Source organism: Sapajus apella, unplaced genomic scaffold (genome assembly GCF_009761245.1).
Source record: "Sapajus apella isolate SASKATOON/1434 unplaced genomic scaffold, GSC_monkey_1.0 scaffold2, whole genome shotgun sequence".
NCBI classification, from domain to species: domain Eukaryota; kingdom Metazoa; phylum Chordata; class Mammalia; order Primates; family Cebidae; genus Sapajus; species Sapajus apella.
In genome coordinates this window covers 48,227,649-48,255,286 of record NW_022436942.1, presented here as the reverse complement: position 1 = coordinate 48,255,286, position 27,638 = coordinate 48,227,649, and the positions used below count along the sequence as shown (strand labels likewise).

Genomic DNA, 27,638 nt, shown 5'->3' with positions numbered 1-27,638 from the left:
ATGTTATTATTTTTTAAATATAAGTGATAATGATTTATGCATTGTTCATTTTAAGCCCATTATTATTACTATAAGACTAAGTTATAGAAAATTTATACTAACATTTTCATAAATGAAGGTTAATATAATTATGGCATATAATTTGTGTGAGCTAATTTATTGTCATTCTGCAAATGAGTGAAACCAGACTTTCAGGTTTTTGTTAAATTTAGCTCAATCTTTACATCTTTTTATCTCTTCGTTTTCTTAATTATGTTTCTAGGTCCTGAGGGTTCTTAACCATTTTGAATACCTTGTTAATAGAGACCATCTTTTAAGTAGGACCCATACTTGGTCCATATTTCCTTTTTGATTATCATTGTGATTATTTCATAGTGTTTTCTGATAACCTGGCCAGTTTGAGGAAGAGGAAATTCAGTACAACATATATACCCACAAGGCTCAAGTTATTGTCTAGTTGACACTGTCTGCTCATTTTTAAGTGTACCATGGTAGAACAAGCACTGTCTTTGGTGGTCAGGAGACCTCACATTGGTGAAATGAGGTGCTTGGACTAGAAGTTCTCCAAGCAGAATTCTGTAGCTGACTACATGCTTGGTTCTCCCTGATAAACCCAACTGCTGCCTTAGAGAATGAATTTTAACACATAAGCTAATACATGTGTATTGGTGTTTCTTTATATCCTTTGTGTTTTCTGGGACATCTGTTTTTGTTTGGTGTCATCAATCAGTACTAATCTAATTTTAAACTGTTGCATTTTGAAAAATTACTTAACAAAACTATTTTCAGTGTAACTGTGATGATTTTTTAAATTTTTACACATTTTTTTCTCATTGAACTCTGACAGCATTAATGATTGTAAACTTGTTTTGCATCTGATAAGACCACCTGCCATTTTCATTGCATTCAAAATAAATATAATAGGAGTTTAAGTACATACATCAGAGCATGGTTTTACAGAGTACTGTCTTGAATGTCCTGATGAAAATGTGAAAAATGTAATTGGGTTAATTTCCATTTAGGAAAACTTTTTACCTTTCAAACTCAAATCTTTTGTGTAGCTAAGAGAAGAATATATTTTGCTCTGGGAGAGAAAGACTAATCACCAGGATCTCATTACTTCATTGGTAAAGATAGTCGGGATACTCTCACCACTTTTAATACCTTTAGTATTACAGTTGATCAGCTTACCTCTCCTTGATATGATGTATTTCTAAGTTCATTCCCCTGTGTTGTAGCTTATTTCAACAATTCCAACTAGCCGTTTAAAATTCCTCAAAGAAGCTGGTCATGGAACACAAAAGGAAGAAATACCTGAGGAGGAATTAGCAGAGGATGTTGAAGAGATTGATCACGCTGAAAGGGAGTTGCGGCGTGGCCAAATCTTGTGGTTTAGAGGTCTGAACAGAATCCAAACACAGGTATGGGTCTGGTAGAGAGGTAGGAGAGATGATGGGAGCCAGGGCTTTTTGACCTGGGGAGGAGGTTAGAGTGTGCTCCTTAAACTTCCTCTCTAGCCTTCCCAACCCACATATTGTATTCTCTTGAAAAGTAGTACTGGTGAATGAGTGAAACTTTTAACTGATTCTGAAAGAATGTGTCTATATGCCCCTAAGCTCCTTTTTTCCTAGCACCCCCACCCCCTACTTCATCTCAAAATGCTATTCTTGCCTATTTATCTGCTCTGTAAAAAGTGCCTTTTTCTTTACTTTTTATATGTTGATAGATGGAATGGTCCTTTCTCTTGTTCTCTCTCTCTCTTGCTGAGCAAGCTGTCACAATCTCTGATTCCTTGCAGATGGATGTAGTGAATGCTTTCCAGAGTGGAAGTTCCATTCAGGGGGCTCTAAGGCGGCAACCCTCCATCGCCAGCCAGCATCATGATGTAACAAATATTTCTACCCCTACACATGTAGTGTTTTCCTCTTCTACTGCTTCTACTACTGTGGGGTGTGAGTGTGTGTTCCTAAGTGCATGAAATTAACATTTCCTACTTCACACACCTAACGTTTCTCATTTTCTCCTTAATGTTTGAATTCATTGTTCAGGCTTTTTCATAAAGCTTTCTTTTCGTAAAGTGGATTGAGACCTCAAAGTGTTGTCGTTGTTGTTTTATTTCTTAGAGGGCTAGATAACAGGTGGAACAATTGCAACCAAAGATTAGATGCAATCTGTGAACTTGTCTCTGTGCTAACTCTGACAGTTAATATGGGGAATAAAATTGTAGCTTAGAACTTGTGAAACTACTATAAATTTTTGAGTATATGCCTTCCAGCCTGTTTATGCTGCATGGTTCCTAGAAGCATGTGATTTGAAACTCATCTGACAAAACCAGGAAATTGCATTTTCAAAGCTAAGAGTGAACTTAGCATTTTGACTTTTGTCCGGTTTGGAAATGTAGTTAGTAGCCTCAAGACAAGTTTTCGTTATGTATAGCCAGTTGCTTGCCTTCTTAATCTGAACTTTTTTTTTTTTTTTTTTTTTGCTTGATTCGAGGGTGGTTGGAGGGAAATCACTGTGTAAACTTAAAAAATTTCTGTGGTATTTATGATTTGGGATGGCTTTGTTTTTCCATTTGTATAGTCAATTTAGTTAAAATTGCATCATAGATAAGAAATGTTCTGTTAAGTTTCAGCAGAAGTAGGAAAAGTATCCTATTGTTGAACCAATAAATACTGTAATTTTCAATAATTTACTAAAATAACATTTTGTTTCAGGTTTTTAGTAAATAGCAAACTCTCTAAAAGCCTAAAGCTGTAATTCTTACTGAGAATTCATGGTGCATTCTCAATATATTGGAGGCATTAAAGATGTAAACCCAGCCTCACCCCAAAAATGTATTGAGATACCTAAGGTTAGTCTTGAAGTGAGCAGAGACCTATCTTTTCCATTTAGTCTCAAACCGGTGAAAGACTGGAGGAACCTTGGGAAGCTGGAAAGAGGATGAATTAAGGGGAAAAAACAGTGCAGACATTTTACTTAATGCCTTTTTGTTCCCTGTTGGCTTAGGTAATTTTCATTTGATATTTTTAAAAATGTTGTGAAACAGGCAGAGTAAGAACTGTCCCTGTTTTACAGGTATGAAAACTACCTTAGAATTTAAATAACTTGTCTGCAGCTAATAAGCAGAGGCCACATGATATAAAGTACACACAGATGTTCTAAGTGACCCTCTAACATTAAGATACTCAGTTTATGTACAGGGACAGCTAGAACTCTTCCTTTTAAAAATTACCTACTTAAATAAAATGGTAACTGTAAATTGCCTGGCCTTATGCCTGGTATAGTAGAAATGCCTCTTCCTCCCTGTATCTATGGATTTCAAACTATGCCTCTCTCTCTAGAGCTTCTTACTACCTAGCTGTAGATGGTAAATGTTCCACAATCCTTTATGGAAGGCCTACCATATGTCAGAGCTACGCCAGAACCTCCAGAACCTTTAGTCTACTAAAGGAAAAAAGACAAATAGTTAGAAATTTCTACATGGTAGTAAAACACATGCTGTCATAACAGACTCCTTAGCTTACCCTGGAAAGTCACGAAAAATTGTCTCAAGGAGGTGACTCCCAAGATGACCCTTGATAGAATTCACCAATTGAGGCCTCAGTGATTATAGTCTGGTATTAAAGGAAGAATAAACTAAGGGATGCTGAAATGGAAAGTGTCTGTTTATACCCCACAAGAAGGAGCCCTTAAGAAGACTTTATCCTGGTAGGCCTCCTTCCCTCAAAATTTTAAATTTGAAAAACTTTAAACCTATAGACAAGTTGAAAAATTAATATATAAAATATTTCACCTGGATTTACCACTTAATATTTTATGACACTATCTATTTATATATTAATATATACTTTTTTCTAGCTATTTGAAAATGGCAGATACCATGGCATTTTATCCCTAAATACTATAGCATGTACCTAAGAATATCCATATATAATCATACTTTATTATCACATCCAATAAATTTAACATTGATACCATATTATCTAACAGTTTGTATTCAGATTTCTCTAGTTGCCCCCAAAATTTTCTTTATAGCTTTTTAAATCCAAGAAATAATTATTGACAGTGTGTGTGTTATGAGTCTAGTAACTAACCTGGATTCATTCCCTGCCTTTATTTTTTTATGACATTGACTTTGAAGAATCCAGGTGAATTGTCTTATAAAGGGTTCTACATTCCAGATTGTCTGATTGTTTTCTACTGATTAACTTCATATTAAACTTTTTTGACAGGCTTACCTCATGGGTGATGTGTATCCTATTCATTTTCATTTAATAATATTTTAAGTAATTGTTTTTTTCATTTAGAGGGATGTCAGTATACTTTAGTTATACTATTCTTACTATATTTGTCATTGTGTTCCAAGCTTCGTATTAAATATCGAAGCAATCATAAACTGTTTTAAGACAGGCAGACACATATACACACACATACCCCTGCACTTCCACCTCAGGCTCTTTTTTTCTGACGCACAGTTACATGTGAAACCATTTCTGGACCAATGTGGCTAGGGGAGCAGATACTTCAGGGAAATAAAGATACACTTAAGAGAGTGGCAAAGGAAGGTTTGTAATTGTTGCTTTATCAAGGTTTGAGATAGTTACTTCTTTATTCTATATCCTGTGTTCTTGGAGTTTTCCAGGGACTAAATCATGTCTTGTTAATACAGTTGTCATTATACACGAAGAGTTGCAGTAATTATGTTGCTGTTAACCATAAAGGTCTTTCAACCTTACTGGTGGAGCATTGTCTTAGGTGATCCAGAACATCAGCCAATATATAGAATTATCTTAATATATTTAAGGAAAGGTTTCATTTGATCACTGTATTTCTGCCCTAATATGGAATAGTTTTAGAAATACCTGTGATGTCAGATTTCTTTGACCTCTATTGGGTGCTAAAATGGAGGAAATAATCCATTTTGACTTTGTCAAACGCTAGACTCAAAACATCTCTGAAGATACCTTTTTCCCTTCATTTATTAGTCATATCTTTACTCTTACAGGTCTCTAGAGAAAACATTCTGTAGTTTTTTGTTTTTTGTTTTTATATCAGTCTTTATCATTAGATTTTTTTTTCCCCCTGAATAAATTGCTGTAGCTTCCTGGAAATTAGACATTGAGAGAAAATTTTGTTTTCTAGGTGAAGGGTCAGCAAACTACAGCTTATGGGCCAAATCTAGCCTGTTACCTGTCTTTGGAAATAAGTTGTTATTGGAATTCAGTCTTGCCCATTCATTTAAGTTTTACCTGTGGCAAATTTTTCACTAGAAGGGCAGAGTTGTATAATTGTGACAGATTGTATGGCTCACAAAGCCTAAAATATTTTGTTGCCTGGCACTTTACAGAAAAAGTTTGCCAACTCCTGTTCCAGATAGATAAAACATTACACAGGTGGTTCTCCTTTTGAGAAAATTTAATATTCAAGTACCCAACTTTGGTAAACAACCTAGAATTTTTTCTGGTTGCAAAGTATCTTTTACTGTACTATTACAATTTTTTAGTGCACATAGAAAAGTAATAATGAAAACAAATTTCAGAGGTGGGCAATTTGTTGTAGAAGATAAGATTTATTGGCTTATGATTAGTATTTTAGAGCTCTCTCTTTTGTACAGTGTTTTGGGCAGTAAACAATGTTATTTTCTGCTATCAGAAGTTAGGATGGTATTTAGAAAAAATTGGTTTTGTAGGTTCATGATCTTGTTTTTATTATATTTCATATATTGTTTACCTTGATCATCATTTTCAGTTTCTTAAAATTACTTCATAATTATGATAATCACTTCAGTTTTTTTGTTTACCATATATGCTTCATGCAGTATTTTGGGGGTTTTTTCCTCTATTGAATAATTTACAGAATATTTTGGACATAGGAATTACTGAATTTTTCTTAATTCTCATAATTTTGGGGGGTATAATTATATTCCACAGAGTAGGTTTAAATAGATAATAAATAGGAATTGAATTTTAAAACTGGACAAAATAAATAGGCTTGGATTTTCAAAAGCATGTAATTAAGTTTACTTACATTTATGCTTAAATTGAATTATTTATGGTATTAATAATTTATGTAGGTAGTTTCCTTCCTACCTAAAGTATTGTGCACAAAATTATTCTTTTCCTCACAGTTTACTGTACTGTGAGAATTTTACATACAGGAAGTAGTAAAAATCAGAGCAAGTGTAAGCCAGCTGAGTGTCATGCCTTAGATCAAGAGGGCTTTCTTATGTTCTTTATAAGTAGAAAGTAAAAAAAAATCTGGTTCAATGTTTTCTGGTTAATATGAGTTTTATTGTATGTATCTTGAGAACTGTTCTTTGAAAATTGAATTGCTTTGGAGCATTGCTGAGCTGTCCTTGTAACGCTGTGAAACTAACCAGTTATGTGGCTTACGTAGATGAGTCAGACAAAGGAAGCATTAACCTTAACCTTATGGAATGTTTTATTCTAGTGAAGTTAGTGATAAAGTAAATGTTTGTTTGTTTTTGTCTTTTCTTGACTTCCAATGAACCTGGAATTAGCCCAGAAACTTAGGTTTTAAGACTTTACCACTAATTAAGAGTTCCTTAATAAGTCAGCCACCCATCCTCTCCGTTGCACAGTTTCATTATTTAGGAAGTGGTTAGAAAAAAAAATCTCTAATATTGTTTCAATAAATTCTTCAGATAGGAAGAATCTTGCCAGAACTGAAAATTTGCTAAGAAGGAATTTCATCTGACTTTGCCTGCCACTGGTGTATGTGTATAATTGCATGTGCACATACACTTGTTGTCCTCACCTTTACACTCTGCCCCTCTTAGAGCTTCACTAACTCTCAAATCTTTAAGTTCACACCTTTCTGCTAAGCTCTAGTATTTTCCAAATTTAACATGTTTTAAAAGTAGATTTATTTCCTCCTTGATTCTTCTCTGCTCACTTTTATACCCAGACTGGTTACAAAGAAAGAAAGACAGAAAACACAAACACATACACAGAAAGCTTAACTGTTGTTCTATCTTCAGTAGTAGCAGCATTAGCAATCTTGTCAAATAAGCAACAGTTTCAGGGTTGTCTTGAACAGCCTCACCACCAATCAAATTTGCTGGCTGATCTTCCAAATTGCATTCTCCTGCTTGCCTACAGGCTGCTATCAACAATTTTTTTTTAGGAAGTTATCTTTCTGTTTTTTAAGCTTTACAGTTTGTTATTAGGACAGTCAGGATACTTGCTAAATGTGTACATGTATAAAATGTGATTTTAAGACTTCACAATAAAATATTGAATTACTATAACATTTTGCAAGCATTGTTTACAGAACACTTTATATCTTAATAAAGGGGAGGGAGAACGAAAGCAATAAAAGAAATTGAAAATATATATGCTGCTGTTCATCAGTCAAATTAAGGAACTAAGTACAGGCAATCGAATAGAACAGAATTATAAAAGATGGTAAAGTTGCAAGACATTATAGAGTAGATGCTTACTGCTCCAAGTGTGGATCATGGATCAGCAGCTTCAGCATCACCTTGGAGGTTGTTAGAAATGCAGGACCTCAGGCCCCTGCTGAATCAGAATCTCTGTTTTAACAAGATTCCCAGCTAATTTATATGCACATTACAGTTCAAGAAGCCCTGGCCTCAATACTTGTGACCTAACACTGTTTTAAGTTTGTAGCGTGCTAATGAATTTAATCTACCATTACAACCCCGTAAGGCAAGTACTATTGCTGTTTCCCATTTTATAGTTGAAGAAACCTGTTTGACCAATGTTCCTCAGGTAGTAAGTGACAGAGCTGGAATTTACACCCAGACATTTTGCTTTTGTATTTCTCAGTTGACTGTGCTGTACTCTCTATATAAAGGGCTAAGTGAATATGGACTAAAGCAGCTTACAAATAGGGCTTGGCAAATAAGGAAAGACAGCTTGAAGGTGAGATGAGAAGTGGATGCATGGCCCTAAACTCTATATTACATTTTTTAAATGCATTGACATGTTCATTTGAAGAAATGTATTAATTTATTCATTATTACTGTCTTACTAGATGAATTTGGTGACTGCATCTTTTTTCTAGAATGTCAAAGTGTTATTTACTTCTCTTAACGATGAGTAAATGGTGTCTTTATTACTAAATAGGATTTATTAGAATCAAAGCAAAAGCAACACTGTATTTGAATTGATGCATAGTAAGTGCTCAACTACTTAGATTTTGTCCCTTTTTTTTCTAAATCTGAATGACGCTTGGGTTAATAGCACTTAATGTCAGTGTGTGCACTGATGTTTTTGATTACTCATTAACCTTTTTCATTTATAAAGCAGACTGAGAAGGAAGGTAAATTGTTGAGCTATCTGTTTAGGGGTGAAAAGACTAGAAAACTTTGAATACTTTATGTATTCTTGGGAAATTTTTCACAGAAGAATCCCAAAGGATTTGTTTTTGTTTTTGATCTATTCCTTCTAGATAACTTTAGTAATTGATTTAAGTTTTAATCTGTTACAGTGAAAAACACTTTATAGACAATGATAGACAAATGGCATATACTCAAATATTTATAGCTGTTTAATGGCATTTTATAGACATTTATTTGGGTTTTGTTCTTATTTTTATTTTTAATGAAGGGAGTAGTTGGGTAGATGTGAGTTCATTGTGGCATTCAGCTTATATTTGCTTGGCTTTTTCATAGTCGGTGACACCCTAATTCCTAGCATGATAAATAGTAACCCTTTGTGCTTGATTTTGTTTAACTTATTTGAATTATTTTCAAAATACATTGTTTTTAATTTTTTTTTAATCAGCTAAGCTTGTGTATGATTAAGTTTTTGTTTTGTTTTTTTGTTTGATTTTGTTCTTTTAGGGAAAAAATCCTATAAAATGGCTATTAAATTTTTAGCCAATGACAATGAGATTTTCTTAATATTACTTTGAATTCTATACCTCTTAATTCTTAGAGTATGTGGTTTTGTTGTTCTGTAGTGTCTTACTAAAATATTCATTTTTTTTACAGTGTATTGCAAGTTCCACTGCATTACATGCAAATATGATTCACTCATACCTAGCTGTTTGTGGATTCAAACTCATAAATGAAACATTTTTAAGTTGTTAATAGTGTACTGACATCTTTCTGTGTTTTCTGATGTTTACAGATTCGAGTGGTGAATGCATTTCGTAGTTCTTTATATGAAGGATTAGAAAAACCGGAATCAAGAAGTTCGATTCACAACTTTATGACACATCCTGAGTTTAGGATAGAAGATTCAGAGCCTCATATCCCCCTTATTGATGACACTGATGCTGAAGATGATGCTCCTACAAAACGTAACTCCAGTCCTCCACCCTCTCCCAACAAAAATAACAATGCTGTTGACAGTGGAATTCACCTTACAATAGAAATGAACAAGTCTGCTACCTCTTCATCCCCAGGAAGCCCACTACATAGTTTGGAAACATCACTCTGATTGTAAGCTGAATGTTAACACACTAGCTGCATTGTGAAGAAACAAATTGAAACTGGGTCTTTTCACATATTGTGATGGACAAGCTAGTATTCTTGTCTTTGGACTTCAACAGAAGACACACTTGTACGAATGTAGATTTATTTTTTTAAAAAAAAGCAAAGCTTTCTGCCAGACTGAGGGTGCTTTTTGGGGGGTGGGAGAAATGAACTGACAGATAAACAGTAACTCAGCGTAAGCGACCCGTGGATCATCAGTAGTACCCAGGCATGGTCCTGAACAGTGTATTAGCAGAGCTTTAGTTTATCTCAGCCCTGGATGGGAGAGAGGGAGGAGTAAAGCTGGGCAAGACAAAGAGCCCTGGATCATTGAATTGATACTTTAATTTCTGCTGTTGGCTGTTAATAATTTGGATTATTTATGTTTATAAATGATACAGATCTGTTTACAAGGTTTGTAGATACTTTTTTTGTTCCTGTTATAGATGGGAAGCTTCCTTATAACTGATGCAGAGAAAAATTAGTCCTTCAAATACTGCTGTATTTTCAGGAAAAAAAAAAAAGGGGGGGGTGTTTCTATTGAAACTGTACTAAATTTTTGCCTACAATTTACCTTGTTAAATATTGTAGATAAATTGCTAATACTAATAGCCAAATAGATAACACTAATGCTTTGTTTAAAAAAAATGAAAAAACAAAACAAAACAAAAAAACCTGAGCAGTGGTGTTCTAATGAAGTTATGACATCTGTCCTAATTAGTTTCTTAAATACATTTACTACTTAATGGTTTTGAAGCAACTGTTTAATTTTTAAAATTTTTGAAAACTTGCTAATAACCTTTTGTTCAGAATTTAGTAGATTGTTTAATGCAGGACATCAACTACACAATGAAAGATGCTTGAAATGCTTTTGTTATTTCAGGCAAATCAAATTAAATCAAACTATCAAACTACAAGAGAACCTTAGTCCTTTTTGTTTTTGTCTAAACATGTTAGTTCAGTGATGTCTTGGTGAACTGTGAGTGAACTGTATTGATTTTTCTAATCTTTAGAGACCTTCACACAGCATGAGGGCTGTTGACATTTTGAAAAAGGTTAATAAGTAGAAGCATACATGTTTTCCTTTTGTTTTTGAAACTTGTTTGTAAACATAAATAAATATGCCCTTTTATTAAATAAATTTATGGCAATGTTTTTTTAAAAGACATTTCAGCTTCTTTTCTCAATTCCACATATATAGTGCATTAGTCTGTTCTCTTTGACCACAATTGGAATGAATTTCAAGATGGTAACAGCCCCATGAAGTATCGCTTAAATTCCTTGCTGGTAACCTGATAGAATCAGATTAAGAAAATTAACACAATTTTGCCATTTGACAAACTCTTAGTAGAATTTAGTTTGTCTAAACTAGCCTCACAGGTTAAAAAAAAAAAAAAATTAATAATGATGACCATTGTCTTTGATACGTTTATTTTAATTCTTAAGTGGCCAAATAACAGATTAGATAAAATGAGATTGCATGAAAAAGTTCTAAAATGATATATTTAGATGTAGTAATTAACCATATGTTAGAATGCCCATTTCTAAGCCAATTGGATTCTTTAGCTCTCTTTTTCTTTCCTTTGTCTACCTTCTTCCCTTTTTTGCCTCTGTCTTTACTCTTTAGAAACTGGCATGTGTTAGGGCCCAGATTTCACAAGATATACAATCCTCAGGCTGACATAAAGTTTACGAGGACTACTAGGATAACTGAGAGTGCTGACCCAGCAAAGAAACATTTAGTTGATGGTGCTTGATATTTTTGGTGGGTGGGGGAAATCTTTTCTCTCCATCAAATCTTTGCAGTAATCCTCTGCAAGTCTTAGAAACACATTGGCTCTGTCAGCATTTGTAATTGTACATTTATTCATCAGGTATTTATAGTGAATCATACTGTAAAAAAAGAGGTAGCATGATATGCTGGAAAGCATATTAGACTAGGAGTCAAGACCTGGTTTCTAGTCTTGGTTTTGCCATTAATGTGCTGCATGATCTTGGGAAAATCATTTACCCTAAATAAGGGTGGCGGACTATCTTGAAGAACCCTTTCAACTCTAATAATTGACCCTATCAACTGGAGAGCCCACAAGGCATAGGGAATAGAGAAAAGGGAAATGTTTTCAGGTTTCTTTTTTATTTTGGTTATGCTTAAATATGAATGTAATTACCAAAAGATTTAGAAGTGCATGTGCTTTGGAGGATTTGTATTGAGCTTTTACAGTATTCATTTTTCAACTCAAGGCAATGGCTTTCTACACCAACTCTAATTCATAAACGGGTCTTACGACATCCATGAAGTAGTAGCAAGACATGCTTAGTGTGTATTTCTCTCTTTGAGACACTATAATTTCTACCAGAAATTTCCAGAGCATTATGTAAGTAGAAAAAAAAAATGCAAGCAAGCTGTTAAAGATCTTGGATCCCATCATATAGTATGTATAGCTGAAATCTGTAATTCAATCACTTTTTCGCTTTTATCCTCTAACCAAAAAATTGTTTAATTTTGCATCCCAAATGTTTTTAATCTTTGTATATTTTTAAAAAATCCTTTTCTCTTCATCATTGCCTTTTTTGTGGTTGTAAATAGACTTACTTGCACTTTGAAGATGAGTTACTCCTTGTCATCTTACAAATATGTGATATGGTAATTTTCATAACAGATGTCAGTTTTGAACCAAGAATTGGTGATTTGTTTATAAGAAAAAAACTGGCTTCATTTCTGTGAAATTGCTCTTTGAAAATTTTCTTTTTACACGTGTAAGCCAACTGAGATACCGTGATGGTGTTGATTTCTTTCAATGATGCTTACCATCTATTTTAGCCACTGAGCCTTTTATTATTTGTCTATTTGTAAAGTTTATTTGTCTTAACTCATTTAATAAATATACTGTTTATCTGTTTCTGAATGGGGACTGAACTTTTTGAATATTGATACTGATTTGAAAATATTTTAGAATTACTTTTTTCTACTTGAAGTTTAAAAAAATTAATTGAAAATTCTATAATGTACTTGAAATGTTATGGTTGTGTTACAGTGAGTCACTGTTCTAATAATATGCATGATCTTGCCTCTAAAATGAGAAGTGGGTACATTGTCCCTACTCTCCTACCCACTGTCTTCAACCCTTATAGCACAGTAGATCATTTCTGCAGTCTGTGGGAGTGTAATCTGGTTTTAGAACAGATTAGTTTTTCACATTACATGTAAGAGCTTTTTTTTTTTTTTTTTTCCATTAAATTATCCATGCTTGTCAATACCAGTTATCTGAATTAACTCTATGGTAAAAATTAATAAAATTACCCTTAGTTGGTTTTTATCATAAACTATTAATATAAATTAGCAACTTTGTTGAAATACTAAGTAAACTTTAAATGACAATGAATACCATATTTTTCAGTTACTGTGAATCATTAGTAAATTATTGAGTATACTTAAGTACCGTATTTGTGACATGAAAGATACTTTCCATTTTGTCAAATTGGGTTTTATATATGTATTATGTATTAGAATTGAATTTTGAATTAAGTTCTCTTTGTAAAAATTAGCTGAGGAAGAAAGGGGAGTGTCTTTAAGCCTTTGCATGTTGACTGTTCTTTCCCCATGCCTTTAAGATTGTGTCTTATTGCAGCTGCCTTCTTTCTTTAACCTGTGCTACTCTAAGACTCTTATGCTCAAACCCCCATCAACTTTTGTCTTTTTTAATTACTCTGTTAACACTCATTTGTAGACCAGAATAAAAGATACTCTTAATGATGTAATTATACCACCTCACTAAAAATCTGAAAAATAATCTTTCTTTTAGAATAAGTGTTTTTATACCGTAAAAAAATGTTTAATGTGCTCAGATAAGTTGGTAGTTGTTTCTGTACTTTTCTTATCAATATGTGTCACAAAGGAAATTACCAGACCAGGAACTGTGGCTCATGCTTATAATCCCAGCACTGGGGAGGCCAAGGCTGGACAATCATTTGAGGGCAAACTGAGCAACAAAACTAGATCCCTATCTCAATACAAATAAAAATTAAAAATTATCTAGTGGTGGTGCACGTGGGTAGTCCTCATTCCCAGGGTGGCTGAGGTGAGAGGATCTTTTGAACCCAAGAGATAGAGGCTATAGTGAGCTGTGGTCATACCACTGCACTCTAGCCTGGGCAACAGATAAGACCCTGTCTCAAAGAAAAGAAATTACCTTTATTCAGGTAGTTTCTTTCTCAGCCGATTGATAGCTTGACCCCTTAAACTCTCCGTTGAGAGTTTGCTTTTATGCTTTACATCAAAGAACTGTTTAACATTTTTCCTACTAAAGTATTTTAGTAGACATGTTTATGTTAGTTCAAGGTGTCATTGTTGAACAGTATAGTGTAATGGCTCCAAAGTAGGGAATCAGTGTTAAAAAAATGTGCATGTGTGCTTATACAGCATCAGTCTCTGGCACAACCTCCTTAACCACCACTACATCCTAGGAAAACAAGTTCCCAAATCAGTAACATACAGTCTGGGTTTGGGTTCAGGGCAGGGAATCCGTGGGATTCTCTTAATTCAGGGTTATAAAGACCACATTTTTTCCAAATCAGTTTTCAGATCATTAGATATAAGCACTGATAACGTTCCCTAGTTATTAAAAGGGATATTGTCTCAACATAAATTAGTAATTATAGAGTACTTGATACATACTAAACACTTTACATGGATTATGTAAACAACACGGTAAACATTCTGCCGTTTTACAGCAGGGAAATTGGCTTAGGGAGTTCAGGTAACTTGCTCTAGGTCACATGATTAGGTAGTAGAGCTGGGATTCACACTTGAGGCAGACCATTTCAAGAGGCCAAACCAGTAGCCACTGGTCTTTACTGCAGGACTAGCATCTTGTTAACCTGAATCAAGGCCCAGATTTTTGAACAGTTAAAATGTCTGTTAAACTCTTAAGTATTTCCTTTATTGCACTTTTCTGGTATCAAATGCTTCTGAGAGGATCTTTAAGAATCTTCACAACCTTCCTGGAGGATAAGTCAAAAGACTGAGGCAGAATCACCTATTAAGATGTATGTTCCAGGCTTTCCTCATGATCAGACTTCCTCTAGCTGAAGAGTCAAAGATAAACTCAGTAGAATGGTGCTTTTAATAGCATATTTTGAGTAGAGAATTTCATCATTTTGTGCTTTTTTAAGATGGGTACATGATTCAAAGTCTTACAGATAGCCCGTTAATTTAACCTGTTGCTTTGTTTCCTAAATAATTTGGAATGAATAAATATAACATTAGTGAGATACTCTGTATTTTTTGGTTTTGGAACTTGTGAGACTAAAGAATAGGGTGTTTTACTTTCAATTATTTTGTTCTTAAAGAGTATTTTCCTCGATGAAAAATCTTTTTTTTTTTTTAGACAAGCCTTCACTTTGTTACCAGGCTGGAATGCAGTGGCGCAATCTTGGCTCACTGCAATCTCCACCTCCCAGGTTCAAGTGATTCCCCTGCCTTAGCCTCCCGAGTAGCTGGGACTACCGGCACGCACCACCATGCCTGGCTAATTTTTTGTATTTTAGTAGAGACGGGGTTTCACCATGTTGACCAGGATGGTCTCAATCTCCTGACCTCATGAGCTACCATGCCCGGCCATTCAAAATTCTTAATGCTATAATATTTAGCCCTACTGGCACATTGGATTTTAAATGATCCGTTTTTAAAATAAGAAAACTGTAGCCATTTTTAACCTGTCTTGATGCCATTTTATATTAATGTTTGCTTTATAAGTGGTTCCCCTTGGTCTGTAAAAATTAGGTGCTGATTTTTATAATCTTAAAGATATCTTTGCTAAGAAAAAGTATCTTAAAACATTCTCCTGGAGGGAAGGTGGGCAAAGTGGTGAATTGGGAAGGTTTTGGATGTGTTAGATGGACTGGTGGTTGAAGAGACTGAGGGTAGAGATGTAGACACCAGTTAAGACTTTGAATTGTACAGGCCTGAGGTATAGGGGGAATCGACTAGGCTAACAGCAAAAGTGAAGAGAATAGAAAAGAAACAGTACTTGAAAGCATAGACGAAATATAGCAAAGCAGGAAACCTAGTTGATGGCATTTCAAGGCATCATCTACTTTTGGATTTGTTGGATATGTGTAGAATAAAAGAACATTTAATTAGGTGATCCCTTAATTGGCTGAATGATTGGATTAAATATCAGTCTGTTAGTGGTTTCAAAGCAGTGTTTGTAGGTCTGTCTTGTTCATGTCTTCCAGATTTTCTGTAAAACAGTTGTTTCAATAAGGAAATAGAAGGAAAGCTCGTCACTGTCTTGGGCAGCATTAAGCTGAGAAGGGTTGAGTATAAACCAGATGACAAAATCAGGAGTCAAACTGATATGTGATGAGATGACTAAAACAATAGTTTAATATAGATACATGTAAAATCCTGCTCTTTGGTACCTAAAGTCAGAAACAAAATGACAAGAGGAGGCAGATGTCTACTAAAGTGTGGAAAAACTATAGGTTTTGTTGACAGTGAGAATGGAAAAGGTGCATTCTAGAGTGCTGAATCCTGACCTTGAGGGACATATGAAGGTTTGGAATAAATGCAATGAGGAATGTTCCTGAAAAGAATAAGAGACAAAGGCTAGTTTGAGCATCAGTGAGGAAAACCAGGACATGAGTATACATTTTGGTCACCAGCAAGACTGAGATGCTGTAAAGCTGAGGACAGGTATGAAGTTGAAGGTGGTTCAGGTTTGGGTACCAAGGTAACATAACCTGAAGAAGGCAAAGCCATCTAGGTCAGTCACAGCAGGAGTGAGGTGGCCAACTGGAGCAGATACCTCAACGAAGCTATGAATGGCTCTTCATTTGCTCCTTAACAACTCTAACCTCACATAGTTGTCACTTGCTTCTCTTTTTCCATTGCTATCAGCACATTATGTGTTCACATGTTCTTCCTGCTCCTGTAAATTCCTCAAGGCCCCTTTTGTACTTACATCTCTTCACAGTGCTTGCACCACCCTGCCTCTCCTTCCTCGACGCAACAGATATGTTAAAAAAAAAAAAAAGTGCTGGTTTTTTTCCAAAGGAAAATCACCTCTCCAGGAGAAGGTGTTGAGGCTCAAAGAGTGGATCTCTTGAGGTGTAGGAAGAGGCACACTTTAGAACTAGCAGTTCACCAGAACTGGGTTCTAAATGGTTCCAACTCTTATACCAGCTTTTAATATCTTGAGCTCTCAGTTTTCTCAACAGGATATGAGTATTGCAATTTCTGCCCTGCTTTAGAAGTTAAGATGAACTTGAAAGTGTGAAAACACTTTTAACAATTATAAAGCACAGTGCATGGTAAGCCTATTGACTGGGCAACTGAAACAATTCTGTGAAGAACCGTTCTGTCTACCCCAGGATGTTTGGCTTAAATAAAAATTTCCAAAGTTGAAAAAGACCCTCAAGTCCCAACCGGGTCATAAATACCAGGCATTATGATGGCTACCCAGGAAATTCATCTCATTAGAATAATAGTATTTGCATCCATTTCCATTTTTTCTGTTTTTAGTCAATAATAGAATCTTTTTACCTTCTAAAAAGAAGCAGCTTGCTATCTTCTGGGTGGTAAATAAATGAGTGTGCTAGTGATCCAGTCACTCAGTTTTTTATTATTTATCATTTAACTGAACGCTAGAGCTACTCTGATGGTTTGGGACCATTACCCAGCTTTCATTGCTCTTTTGTTCCTCGTCATATCTTCATTCCCATAATGATCCATGGGGTAGATCAGTACTTCCCAAACATTGCTGTACATTGGCGTCACTAGGGAGAACTGTAAAACATACTGGTACCAGGCTCCCAGCTCAAGCATTGTGGTCGAGGGTGTGGCTTGAGTGAGCACTGTTGCTTAAAAAATTTCCAATGATTCTAATATGTGGCCACACCTAGGGAACTACTGAGTGAAACAGGGAAGCATTGAGAACACAATGATGAAATGCAAGAAGTTAATGAGCGTTAAAGTACACAGGTCAGTATATTAAACTTTGGTTTTTGTTCTTCTTTTTAGAGACAGGGTACAGTTCTAGCTCACTGCAGCCTCGAACTTCTGAGCTCAAGTGATCCTCCTGCCTCAGCCGAGTAGCTAGGACAACAGGTGCGTGCCACCATACCCAGCCAACTTTTTTTTTTTTACTTTTTATAGAGAGGGAGTCTCACTATGTTGCCCAGGCTGTTCTCAAACTCCTGGCCTCAAACATTCCTCTCATCTCAGCCTCCTGAAGTGCTGGGATTACAAGTGTGAGCCACTCTGCCCTGCCAAGCCTAGTTTTTTGGTTTTTTGTTTTTGTTTTAGTTTATTGTTACTAAAAACTTAAATTTTTGGTGGAAGTTTATTTATACCAGGTTAAAAATGTCTTCATCTCATTTTTTTAAAAAAAGGAAATTATGACCAAATTTAAAACAAAAACTAGTTGGTCTTATGAAAGCAAAATGAAAGGATTTCAAAATCAGGTCATGAAAGTTTACTTTTAAATTCTAGCCTCTCTACATATTTTTTGCCCCCTGGCCTGTGACCAAAGCCATCTAGTCTATAGATACAGTATCAAAATCAAGCAATATGCCTTTTTAAAGTTTATTTCTAATATATTGTACTTTTTGGCATAGTTGAAAGTAAACAGCATGTATCACTTGGCAGGAAAATGTCAGATTTTATGATGAATATTAATCATTTAAGTAAGAGTAAACATCTTTAAAATTAGATGTTCATATAAAATCACCTTGTGCCTGGGAAAAATTACTAGTTGATTTTTTTGTTGTTGTCTCTAAGAACAATTTCTAAGTCAAATTGATCAAAAAATATTGGCTCCAACCATCCAGTTAACCCCTAAAAGATCCCATAGCATACCCAACTGGCAGTCTGTTCCTGTACCATATCTAACTATAGTTACAGTGCACAAACTGATTTGTTGAGCCCCTATTCTGGGTTTCTTGCTTTTGTATTTTACCTCAGTAAGTCATTACAAGTCTACCCCTCTCTTACAATAAAGAAGTTAAGAGGTTGCCTGTGACCACATAGCTAGTTCGTATCATCTGGGATTTGAATCCAGAATTGTTCAACAACCAAACTCATGACCATTTCACTGTATCTGAAATGGTAAATCAAAAATAGCTTGGTCCAGTGACTCTTAACTTTCAAAATCCTATTAAACCAGTTCTTTGCAGTTTTTCAGGTACATAAAGGTACCTTGCAAGTCCCTCAGCCCCCAAACTTCATTCCCATCTTCTCTTCCTTGCTCAACATCTCCAGTTTCTACAGCTGTTCTTCAAGAACATAGAACATCCTAGTGGGGTGCCCATATGTCCCCATTTACCAGGGATAGACTTGGTATACAGGCCTGCCATCCCACTATAATTAAGAGCAATCTGGGCCGGGAGCAGTGGCTCACGCCTGTAATCCTAGCACTTTGGAACCCTGTCTCTACTAAAATGCAAAAAAATTAGCTTAATAAGAATCGCTTGAACCCAGAAAGCGGAGGTTACAAGTGAGTCAAGATTGTGCCACTGCACTTCAGCCTGGGCAACAGCAAGACTGTCTCAAAAAAAATAAAAATTAAAAAATGATTCAAGTTCTATCGTCATTTCTATCCTTATTCTCCAATGTGTCTGTATCCCTCTGTCTGCAACCTGGCAGCTGTTATTTTGAAATTGTGAAATTTAGAATCCTGCTATGACAAGTGGAAAATTGAGAAAAGATGCAGAGCCACTTTTTCTCATCGTGTAGGTGACAAGGAGGTTCCCAAGTATATTCTAATAAGAGTAACTCTCAAAAGTTAATCTCAATAAAGCCTCTAGCAAAGAAAACTGCTGCAATCCCTTGTGCAATTCTCCAGACTAAGCTGTTTGGCGGAAGCCTACCTTTTTTCGCCTGAAGTCCAGGAGACTGAGGATGTAACTGGGGACATGATCATTGATTCAAAGGTGATTGCTTAAGTATCTTAAAAATGTCTGTGGCTAATCTGAATACCTGCTTAAATTTCAAAGCCCTGTGGCTTTTTTCTTTCTTTTTTTCTGAAGTATAAACTTTACTCCCCAGAAATACATTGTGAGTCAGACATCCCTTTGAGAACAGCATCTAATAAAATGACAGGTGATCAGTTAATGATTTTAAATAAATGAATGAAATCAAGTTCTTTTAAAAAATGCTTTCCTACATGATTTTAATAGCAAAATAAGTAATAATCGAAGCTTGTTTAACACTATTTTAGTGTATCTTCATGATGAAATAACATGCAGTTATTTAAAATGTTTTTTAAAACTTTAAAAATCATACATTTTATAGCCTGCTCTTTTCATTCAGCATAATATTGTAAATATTTCCATGTCAGTATTCTAGATTTAATGCTGCATGTTAGTTGTGTGAGTCAGAACACGTTATTCAGTCTCTATGAACTTTATCTTTCATCTGTAAAATGAAGCTAACAGTTTATCTGCCTAATGTTCATCGCATTAGCATTGCGATGAACAAATAAGATGAAGAGTCAGGAAATCCTAGTACAGGATAGCCTGTAAAACAGACTCAGTAAACATACTGTGGTAAGAAAGAAAAGAACTTTTGGCCTGGTGCGGTGGCTCACACCTGTAATCCCAACACTTTGGGAGGCCAAGGCAGACAGATTGTCTGAGGTCAGGAGTTCAAGACCAACCTGGACAACATGACAAAACCCTGTCTCTGCTAAAAATACAAAAATTAGCCAGATATGATGGCATGCACCTGTAATCCCAGCCAGTCAGGAGGCTGAGGCAGGAGAATCGCTAGAACATGGGAGGTAGAGGTTGCAGTGAGCTGAGATCACACCACTGCACTCCAGCCTGGGCAACAGAGTGAGGAACAGAGTGAGGCTCTGTCTCAAAAAAAAAAAACAAAAACAAAAACAAAAAAAAACTTTCATTGACTACGACTAGCAAGTTATTTAATATGTGCTGCTCCTAGTACGATGAGGGAGGCAAAGTAAATCAGGTATTGTAAACTAGTGGCATGTGAGTCCTATCTAATCCATCGATGTGCTTGACTTGGCCAGAATGGTAATACCTCACAAGATTTGTCTTTTTTTTTCTTTTCTTTTATGTTTTTCATTGATTGCCTACATAGAAAATTGGATTTCACCAAAGACATCCACACTTTTTGACATCTGGCAGCATTAGGCCTTCATTCCCATATAATAACAATAACTTAGTGCTTTTCCTACCCTCTCTAGTTTGCCACTATCCCAGCACTCCTTATGATCTCTGTGCCACTGTCATATATCAGTGTTGGTAATCATTTATTATTGTTTCAGTCATGGTAGGAAAGTGAAATATTTTTGTTGCTATCAAATGTGAAATAAGGAAAAATTTATGAGGATATACTTTAAAGAAAAATTCTTGTCTCTCTGGTCATCTTCACTCATGGTACCTGCCTGACCCTATAGGCATTTATGTGGAACCTGTAACCTCTTATAAAATTTTAGAGCCATAAGGAACCAGCACTTTGGACCAGACAGTCATATTTTTCTGGTATAGACAAATCAGTTAAGACTAACGCCTTTCCTGGTATAGATGAGTGAGTTAAGATCTCTGAGAAATTATGACATGCCCAGGATCCTGGTAAAAAAGTAAGGTTAGGGCTTAATCTAGATGTAGAGGGTTGTCCTTATATTTGGTATTTAGAAGTTTTATTTTTTATTTTTAAATAAAATGAGTGTAAATTCTCTTTAAACAAACCTTCCAACAATGCTCCCCTCTACAAACTACATATGTAACTCATGGTTTTCTAAAAGTAGATTTTTATCACTTTCTGACAATTTCAAGAAACTTTTTAGTTTAATAAGCTTTAGTTTTGCCTCAGTGTTTGTAGCAAATTTAATGAGGTCATCTGAAAAGTATTGAATTCTGTGTTACTAATTTTCCTTTTCTCAAAACTGAAGAACCTGGGCAGAGCTTGAAACCCACACAACCTTGACCCTTATATTTGGGCATTTCCGAAAGTTGTAAATTTGGTTTGGGCTATAGGAAAACACTTCATAGTGGCTCTCAATTAACCGTGGAACTGGAAGACCCACAAATAATAGATTCACTTTTGTAGATACTTTCAGTCTTCTCCAAAACATTACTTAATGCAAATAACAAATGAACAAATTAAATTATTTTGTTTCTGCATTCTTTTCTTCCCCTCTCCAGTTGCTGGAAAGGGAAACAGCCCAAATAAGTTGGAAAGCAAGTAACATGGGTAATTCACAATTGGATCTGTGCTAATTGAGGCATTATTAGTATGTATAAAAATATAAAACTCTTTTGAGGCCAGTCTTCATGGTTCACACCTGTAATCCCAGCACTTTTGGAGGCTGAGGCGGGTGGATCACTTGAGGTCAGGAGTTCAAGATCAGCTTGGCCAACATGGAGAAACCCCGCCTCTACTAAAGTCACTGCACTCAAGCCTTGGCCACAGACTGAGACTCTGTCTCAAAAAAAGATAAAGCTTTTTTGAGATTTACCGTGAGACTAATTGAATTCATTTGAAAATAAACCCAAAAGAAATTATAGCTAATAGCTTTACTTTTAAAAACATTTTAGCTTTTTATACTTTTTACACTTTCTATTTTGGAACATTGCTTTCAGCATTGAATTGGAAACCATTTTATATGGGAGATTTTGTGTTATATTTGTTATGAAACATGCCCAAATCTATGGTCACTATTAAATTGGCAAAGTATATGATGACAAAGAAAACTACTGTTAAGCCCATCACACAGACTTAAAATTTTGGTGTATTATTTGGAAGCTTGTGTTCTGTGTGTGTATACCATAATTCATATCTAGCCAAACCATTGGAACTATACGCAGTTGAGGTTTCAGACATTTACCATTCAGTTGATGGATTTCAAATGGCCCACTGCAATTTAAATTGTAAAGTGGTACAAGAAACACTTTAAGAAAAAAGTATGTATATATGAAGGCACAAGGCATGAGCCATCAATCTCTGACCAGACTGGTTGAGAGGAAGAGAGCAAAAGATCTTGGTTCACAATGAGGCTGTCCCTGAGAAAAGAAGTGAGAGTTAAAATGCTGTGTGATTAATGTCCTCTGCAGCTATATGGTAAAGTCTGCCTCCTTTCCAAAAGGGCTACAAAATGAAGCATAATAAGCAGTGGCCCAAGCCATTCTTCTGTGAGACCCTCATAATTGGAGAGAAGGGCGTAAACAGAGAAGTCATTTCTCCATCAGAGAGAGGCAGATGGTGTACGCTAAACAGGAAGCGCATCAAATGACAGTAGACCCAAGGGACAAGTGTGGAAGACCCAAGTTGAGTGGCAATGGCAAGGCAGCATTGTAGTAGCAAGCAGCCTTGTTATTCTATTAACTCAAAGTGATGCTTTGGATTCTGTTTCAGAAACCATTGCACGTCTGCCCTATCCAGGAACTATTCTAGGCAGATGGAGAACCAAGATGAGAAAGAATTCCCCGTATCTGAGACTGATGCAGGAACAATTATAATACCACAATAAGTGCAATAATGATGTCAAACAGGGTATGGTGAAAGGTTAAATTCAACAAACCTGGGGACCCAGGGTTAAAGAATATCAAAGAAAGTCCACGGACAAGAATTGAGAGACGGACGAGGTTTTGCTATATGGGAAAAATGGAGAGCCCAGACTGAAAACAGCTGCTACAATGAAGCAGGAGAGACAGTATTTCTTCATGATCTACAAACTCATAAGGTAAGCAATAGTGCTGAATTCCCTACTCTTCAAGATTTATTGAGTTACAGCTGTTTAAAATACAGTAAAAATCTGTCTAACACAAGCTAATGGGAAAGACTTATCTGATTAACCGGATTCTTTGAGATAGGGGATTGTATTGCTTTTAGTTATATAAACATCACTTAAATGGAGAACGTAGCTGTGTTTGATACTAAATTTTGGAAACTGACAATGAAACATTGGCTTATAAATGGGCGCTTTTGGCATGTTGTTTTCTAGTATTTAAACCTCTCCCCTTACAATCTTGATTATGCTGTGAATTTGCTAAGCTCACTTTCCTTTTGCTGTCATCTAAAGCAAAATAAATCTTGAATAATAAGTAGCATGCTATTTTGTGCAAAATAATACTGATAACATTTTGATTAGCAAAATGAAGTAATATGCCTGAAATAAATAATATGTTTAGTAAATATGTACTCATGGGTCAATCTGATGACAGAAAGGAAAAGAAAGCTTAAAGATAAATATCTCTGTGTCTTCAATGCCATCTGTACAACTTCATGTCAAGATCTAACATAATTAGGAAAAAAAAAAAAACTCCGTCTTAACGCCAACACAACTAATTCCATGAAGTTTGGATCATCACAAAACTCAAATTGTTTTATGATTTCTTTTATCCATGTCTTTTAACTGTTTAGTACATTTTAGTGTATATACAGTTTTATGGAATGTGGAGGCAGCATGTGATTTAATATTTTCTATCCAGACTGTTTACTTTGTAGTCAAACATTCTTCAAAAACATTTTAGTCTCCCCTCCACTCCCCAACTCTGATTTTCTATTCAAGGCTGTCAGTTCCTATTTAGAAAGGTGAATTGAGACCTGGAGTCTCAAGGCCTCTGATACAGAAGGAACTTTTGCCATCCTTAATAGTTTTCTTTGAATTTGCTGCCAGGTCTGATTCTACACATAAATATTTAAATGAGTTGGTGGAAAAAAACCTTTTTTTTTTAAACAAGAGTGAGGAAGCAAGGATACCATATAGTAATTTATGACATGAGAAAGAACTTTCATTCCTTTATACTTCTTTTTGCAAACTTCGTGGTTATTGTCAAATTTGCAGATGTCTTTCCTACTGCTCTACATTAAACTTTCAGTCTCCTGTGGAATTGCTGAGTCAACCAGGAGATAATGCACCACATTTGCAGGAGCCCATTCTGTTTTAATTATCTCCCCTTAATGTCGCCAAGGAGGTGGGGTTGAGAGGACCCTTTGCTGTGACCCTTAACTCTTGGAAAGTGAGCATCTTCTTATGAGAGCCAGCTTTGAGCAGTTCACTTCAGACTGCTGACATGTTTCTTTTTTACCTCTTCAAAAAGCAGAGCCTGCTTCGGAATGCAGTGGAAATAACCCACCACAGAAGAAATAGTCTGTAAACCGAAAAACTTGTGAATGTTGGCTTTTTGCCACAGCCTTCTGCAGGGAAGGAAGAAACCTTGTCTCTTTCCACCACCTCACTTCATCTTTCCAGCCAGAGGTCACTCACCCAATTTAGACAGGAAGAAGGCCCTGAGAGGGGAGCCAGGCCCTATGCTTACTGGTCCATGCCTGAATGGTCCAATTGGAATATAATGTGAACCACATAAGTAATTTTTAATTTTCTAGTAGCTGCATTGAAAAAGTAAAAAGACATAGATAAAATCAATAATATATTTTAACTCGTATCCATAATATTATAATTTCACCATGCAATCAATAGAAAATTTATTAACAAGATATTTTGCATTCTTTTTAACAGAATCTTCAAACTCAGGTATTTTACACTTATAGCATATCTCAATTCAAACATTAAATTTTCATTAGAAATACATATTTGGTTATTTAATTTTTATAAAATTAACAGCTGAAAAGATAGATTCACAAGTTGTTTCAAGTATACTAAAAATTGCTTTTTAATAACTGAAGTGTCAGCTTTTTAAAATAAATTGAAATTAAGTAAAAGAAAAAAAAAGATTTTCATAGGTCCATAGCCACATTTAAAGGGCTCAACTGCCACGTGGCTGATGGCTACCATATCAACAGCAGAGAATCATACACTTGTGAGTTAACGTGTGATCCGCAAAATGGCAGCATCAGCATCACCTAGGATGTTATTAAAAAGGCAGAATCTCGGGCCTCACTCCAGACCTATGGAATTGGAATCCACATTTTAACAAGACCACCAGGTGACTCATATGCAAAATATAGTTGGGCAATACTGATCTATTTAACACATCAGGAAAATTAGTATTATTGCATTCTTTTTACAGATGAGTATAGTGAGGCTCAGCAAATGTGCTGAAAATCACAGAGTTAATAAGTGAGGGAGCTGAAATTCAAACAAAAGCCTTGCCCATTTTTAATCCCATATCTTTCTAATACTTATCACATTCTTTCTAATAGTTGTCACCTAAAGCATGGAACATGGTACTTGCTAGTGGTATGAAAGGTAATTTTAAATCATGCCCAGAGAGCATTTTTAAAAGCACCAAAATACGAAGTTTGAAAAAGTGTGTCCCTTTTCCATCGTTTTTTAATTTAGAAAAACTAGACAGTAAAGTCAAGGATCAGATCGCTGCATGCTCCCGTTATGTTTTCAATAACTAACATTTGCTGAAAGTGTGCTCCAGCCTCAGAACCTTTGGCAAAGTATCTGGCTAAGTCTTCCTAGCTTTATTTCCTTTCATTACATTTATTCTTACTTTTACCTTCTATTTATGGCAAATGATCCTGGCTTTTCATTTATAGGCTGATATATAAAGTAGATGTATTTAAGATAGAGCAGTTGTAAATGTGCATACAGATGGCTCACAAATATGGCCACATGGGAAGGAAACCTGGGAATGACTGAGGTATGAGAAACACACCAGAGACAGTCACCAGCAATTCAAGCCCTAGAGAGAAGACTGAAGTACCCCGAGTATAGTGAACTTTTGTTGTGAGTCAGCTGAACTTGTCTCCCAATGCCAGTGCCCCTTCAAAGCATTTAACAATCATTATAATTGTGTGTGAGTGAGTGTGTGTGTGTGTGTGTGTGTGTATTGTGGGTGCTAACTGTATTTGTTTGGTTGCTGATATGGTTTGGCTGTGTCCTGACCCAAATCTCTTTTGAATTGCAGTTCCCATAATCCCTACGTGTCATGGGAGATAACTGGTGGGAGGTAATCGAATCTTGGGGGCAGTTACCCCACTGCTGTTCTTGTGATAGTGAGTGGGTTCTCATGAGATCTGATGGTTTTAGAAGGAGCTTTTGCCTCTTTGCTCAGCATTTCTCTCTCCTGCCACCACGTGAAGAGAATATGTTTGTTTCCTCTTCGGCCATGATTATAATTTTCCTGAGGCCTCCCAGTGATGCAGAACTGTGAGTCAATTAACCCTTTTTCTGTTATAAATTACCCAGCCTTAGATATTTCTTCATAGCAGCGTGAGAACATACTAATACAGTTGGCCAGCATTTTCTACATCCCAGCACAGAAAAACAAAAAGTCAGATACCTACCCTCCTCAACACAACAGTAAGGCTATGGGCTTAAGACATAAGCCCAGACAATTGGACACTGCTGCTGGTTGATGAATATAGAACAAGTGCATTAAAGGAGCAAGGGCAGCTTACAGTTCATATGGCCATGGTGGAGACAGCACAATGGCTGCATTAATGTCCTATGGTGGCAGTGATTTCAGTGGCAGTATTCAGCAAGGGCAACAGGAATGCCCTGACCAGGTTTTAACCCAGCTCAGGAGCCCATACCCTCTTAGTAATGCTCTATTTTATAGGTTCAAATGCTCTGTGGTGTCTGTGGGTACACAGCAGTGTTCTGAAAGTACCTCTTCCAGAGGTAACCAGAGTTGGTTTCTGTCTTTTGCAATTAAAAACCTGGACTGTTAGAGTGGGATTCTTTAATTGTCCACCTACCCCACTAAACTACCAGCCCCCATGAAAGTGGAGTTTATATCCACTTGTTCACATTGTGTAATCCCCTGTGGCCTGTTCCATGGCTTCAAAACATAGTTGTTGCTCAGTAATTATTTGGTGAATGAATGAATGAATGAGTGTTGAGCATATAGGACATGCCAATAAAAGAGGAATGTAGAAAAGTGACACTTTTACTCCTTTTACTTTCTCAAAACAAACTAAACATATTCTATGATTTAAAAGATTCTACCTATGAAAATTTTAACTTCAAAGATGAATAATATCTAAATTAAAATTTCCCTTTACTTGATTCGCTCAAGATTCCATCCCTGATTTTTCTAGGGTTAACTTTTGTTTTCTAATTATAAACTATTAGAAAAGCTTAAACAGAACAGAACATAAAGTTAAAAGCTAGATTTTTATGCAGTTAATATGTAATATTTCCAAAATTAAAGGAAATAAATTATTTGAAAAATATTCAGAGTCTTTGGTAACACAACATGGTTCAGCCATGAAGATCACACATAT

The 27,638-nt window shown here is 35.7% G+C and overlaps 1 protein-coding gene and 1 long non-coding RNA gene across 9 annotated transcripts in view; both read left to right on the top strand.

Moving 5' to 3' along the window:
* Positions 1-12,375, top strand: part of ATP2B1 (ATPase plasma membrane Ca2+ transporting 1) — a 119,330-nt gene extending 106,955 nt beyond the window's left edge. For 3 of the 8 annotated variants that reach the window (XM_032297341.1, XM_032297352.1, XM_032297363.1), the window contains exons 20-21: positions 1,239-1,421; positions 9,123-12,369. In XM_032297341.1, coding sequence (XP_032153232.1) covers positions 1,239-1,421; positions 9,123-9,434 — 495 coding nt within the window. In that variant the 3' untranslated portion in view covers positions 9,435-12,369. Of the gene's footprint in view, positions 1-1,238; positions 1,422-1,798; positions 1,951-9,122 lie in introns of all 8 variants that reach the window. The other 5 variants (XM_032297369.1, XM_032297377.1, XM_032297325.1 and 2 more) reach the window with 3 other exon arrangements.
* Positions 12,376-15,056: 2,681 nt separating this feature from the next.
* LOC116564311 lies at positions 15,057-27,296 on the top strand. The gene is made up of 2 exons (XR_004274842.1): positions 15,057-17,579; positions 22,851-27,296. It is a non-coding gene; the product is annotated as an uncharacterized LOC116564311 (long non-coding RNA).
* The last annotated feature ends 342 nt before the right edge of the window (positions 27,297-27,638 follow it).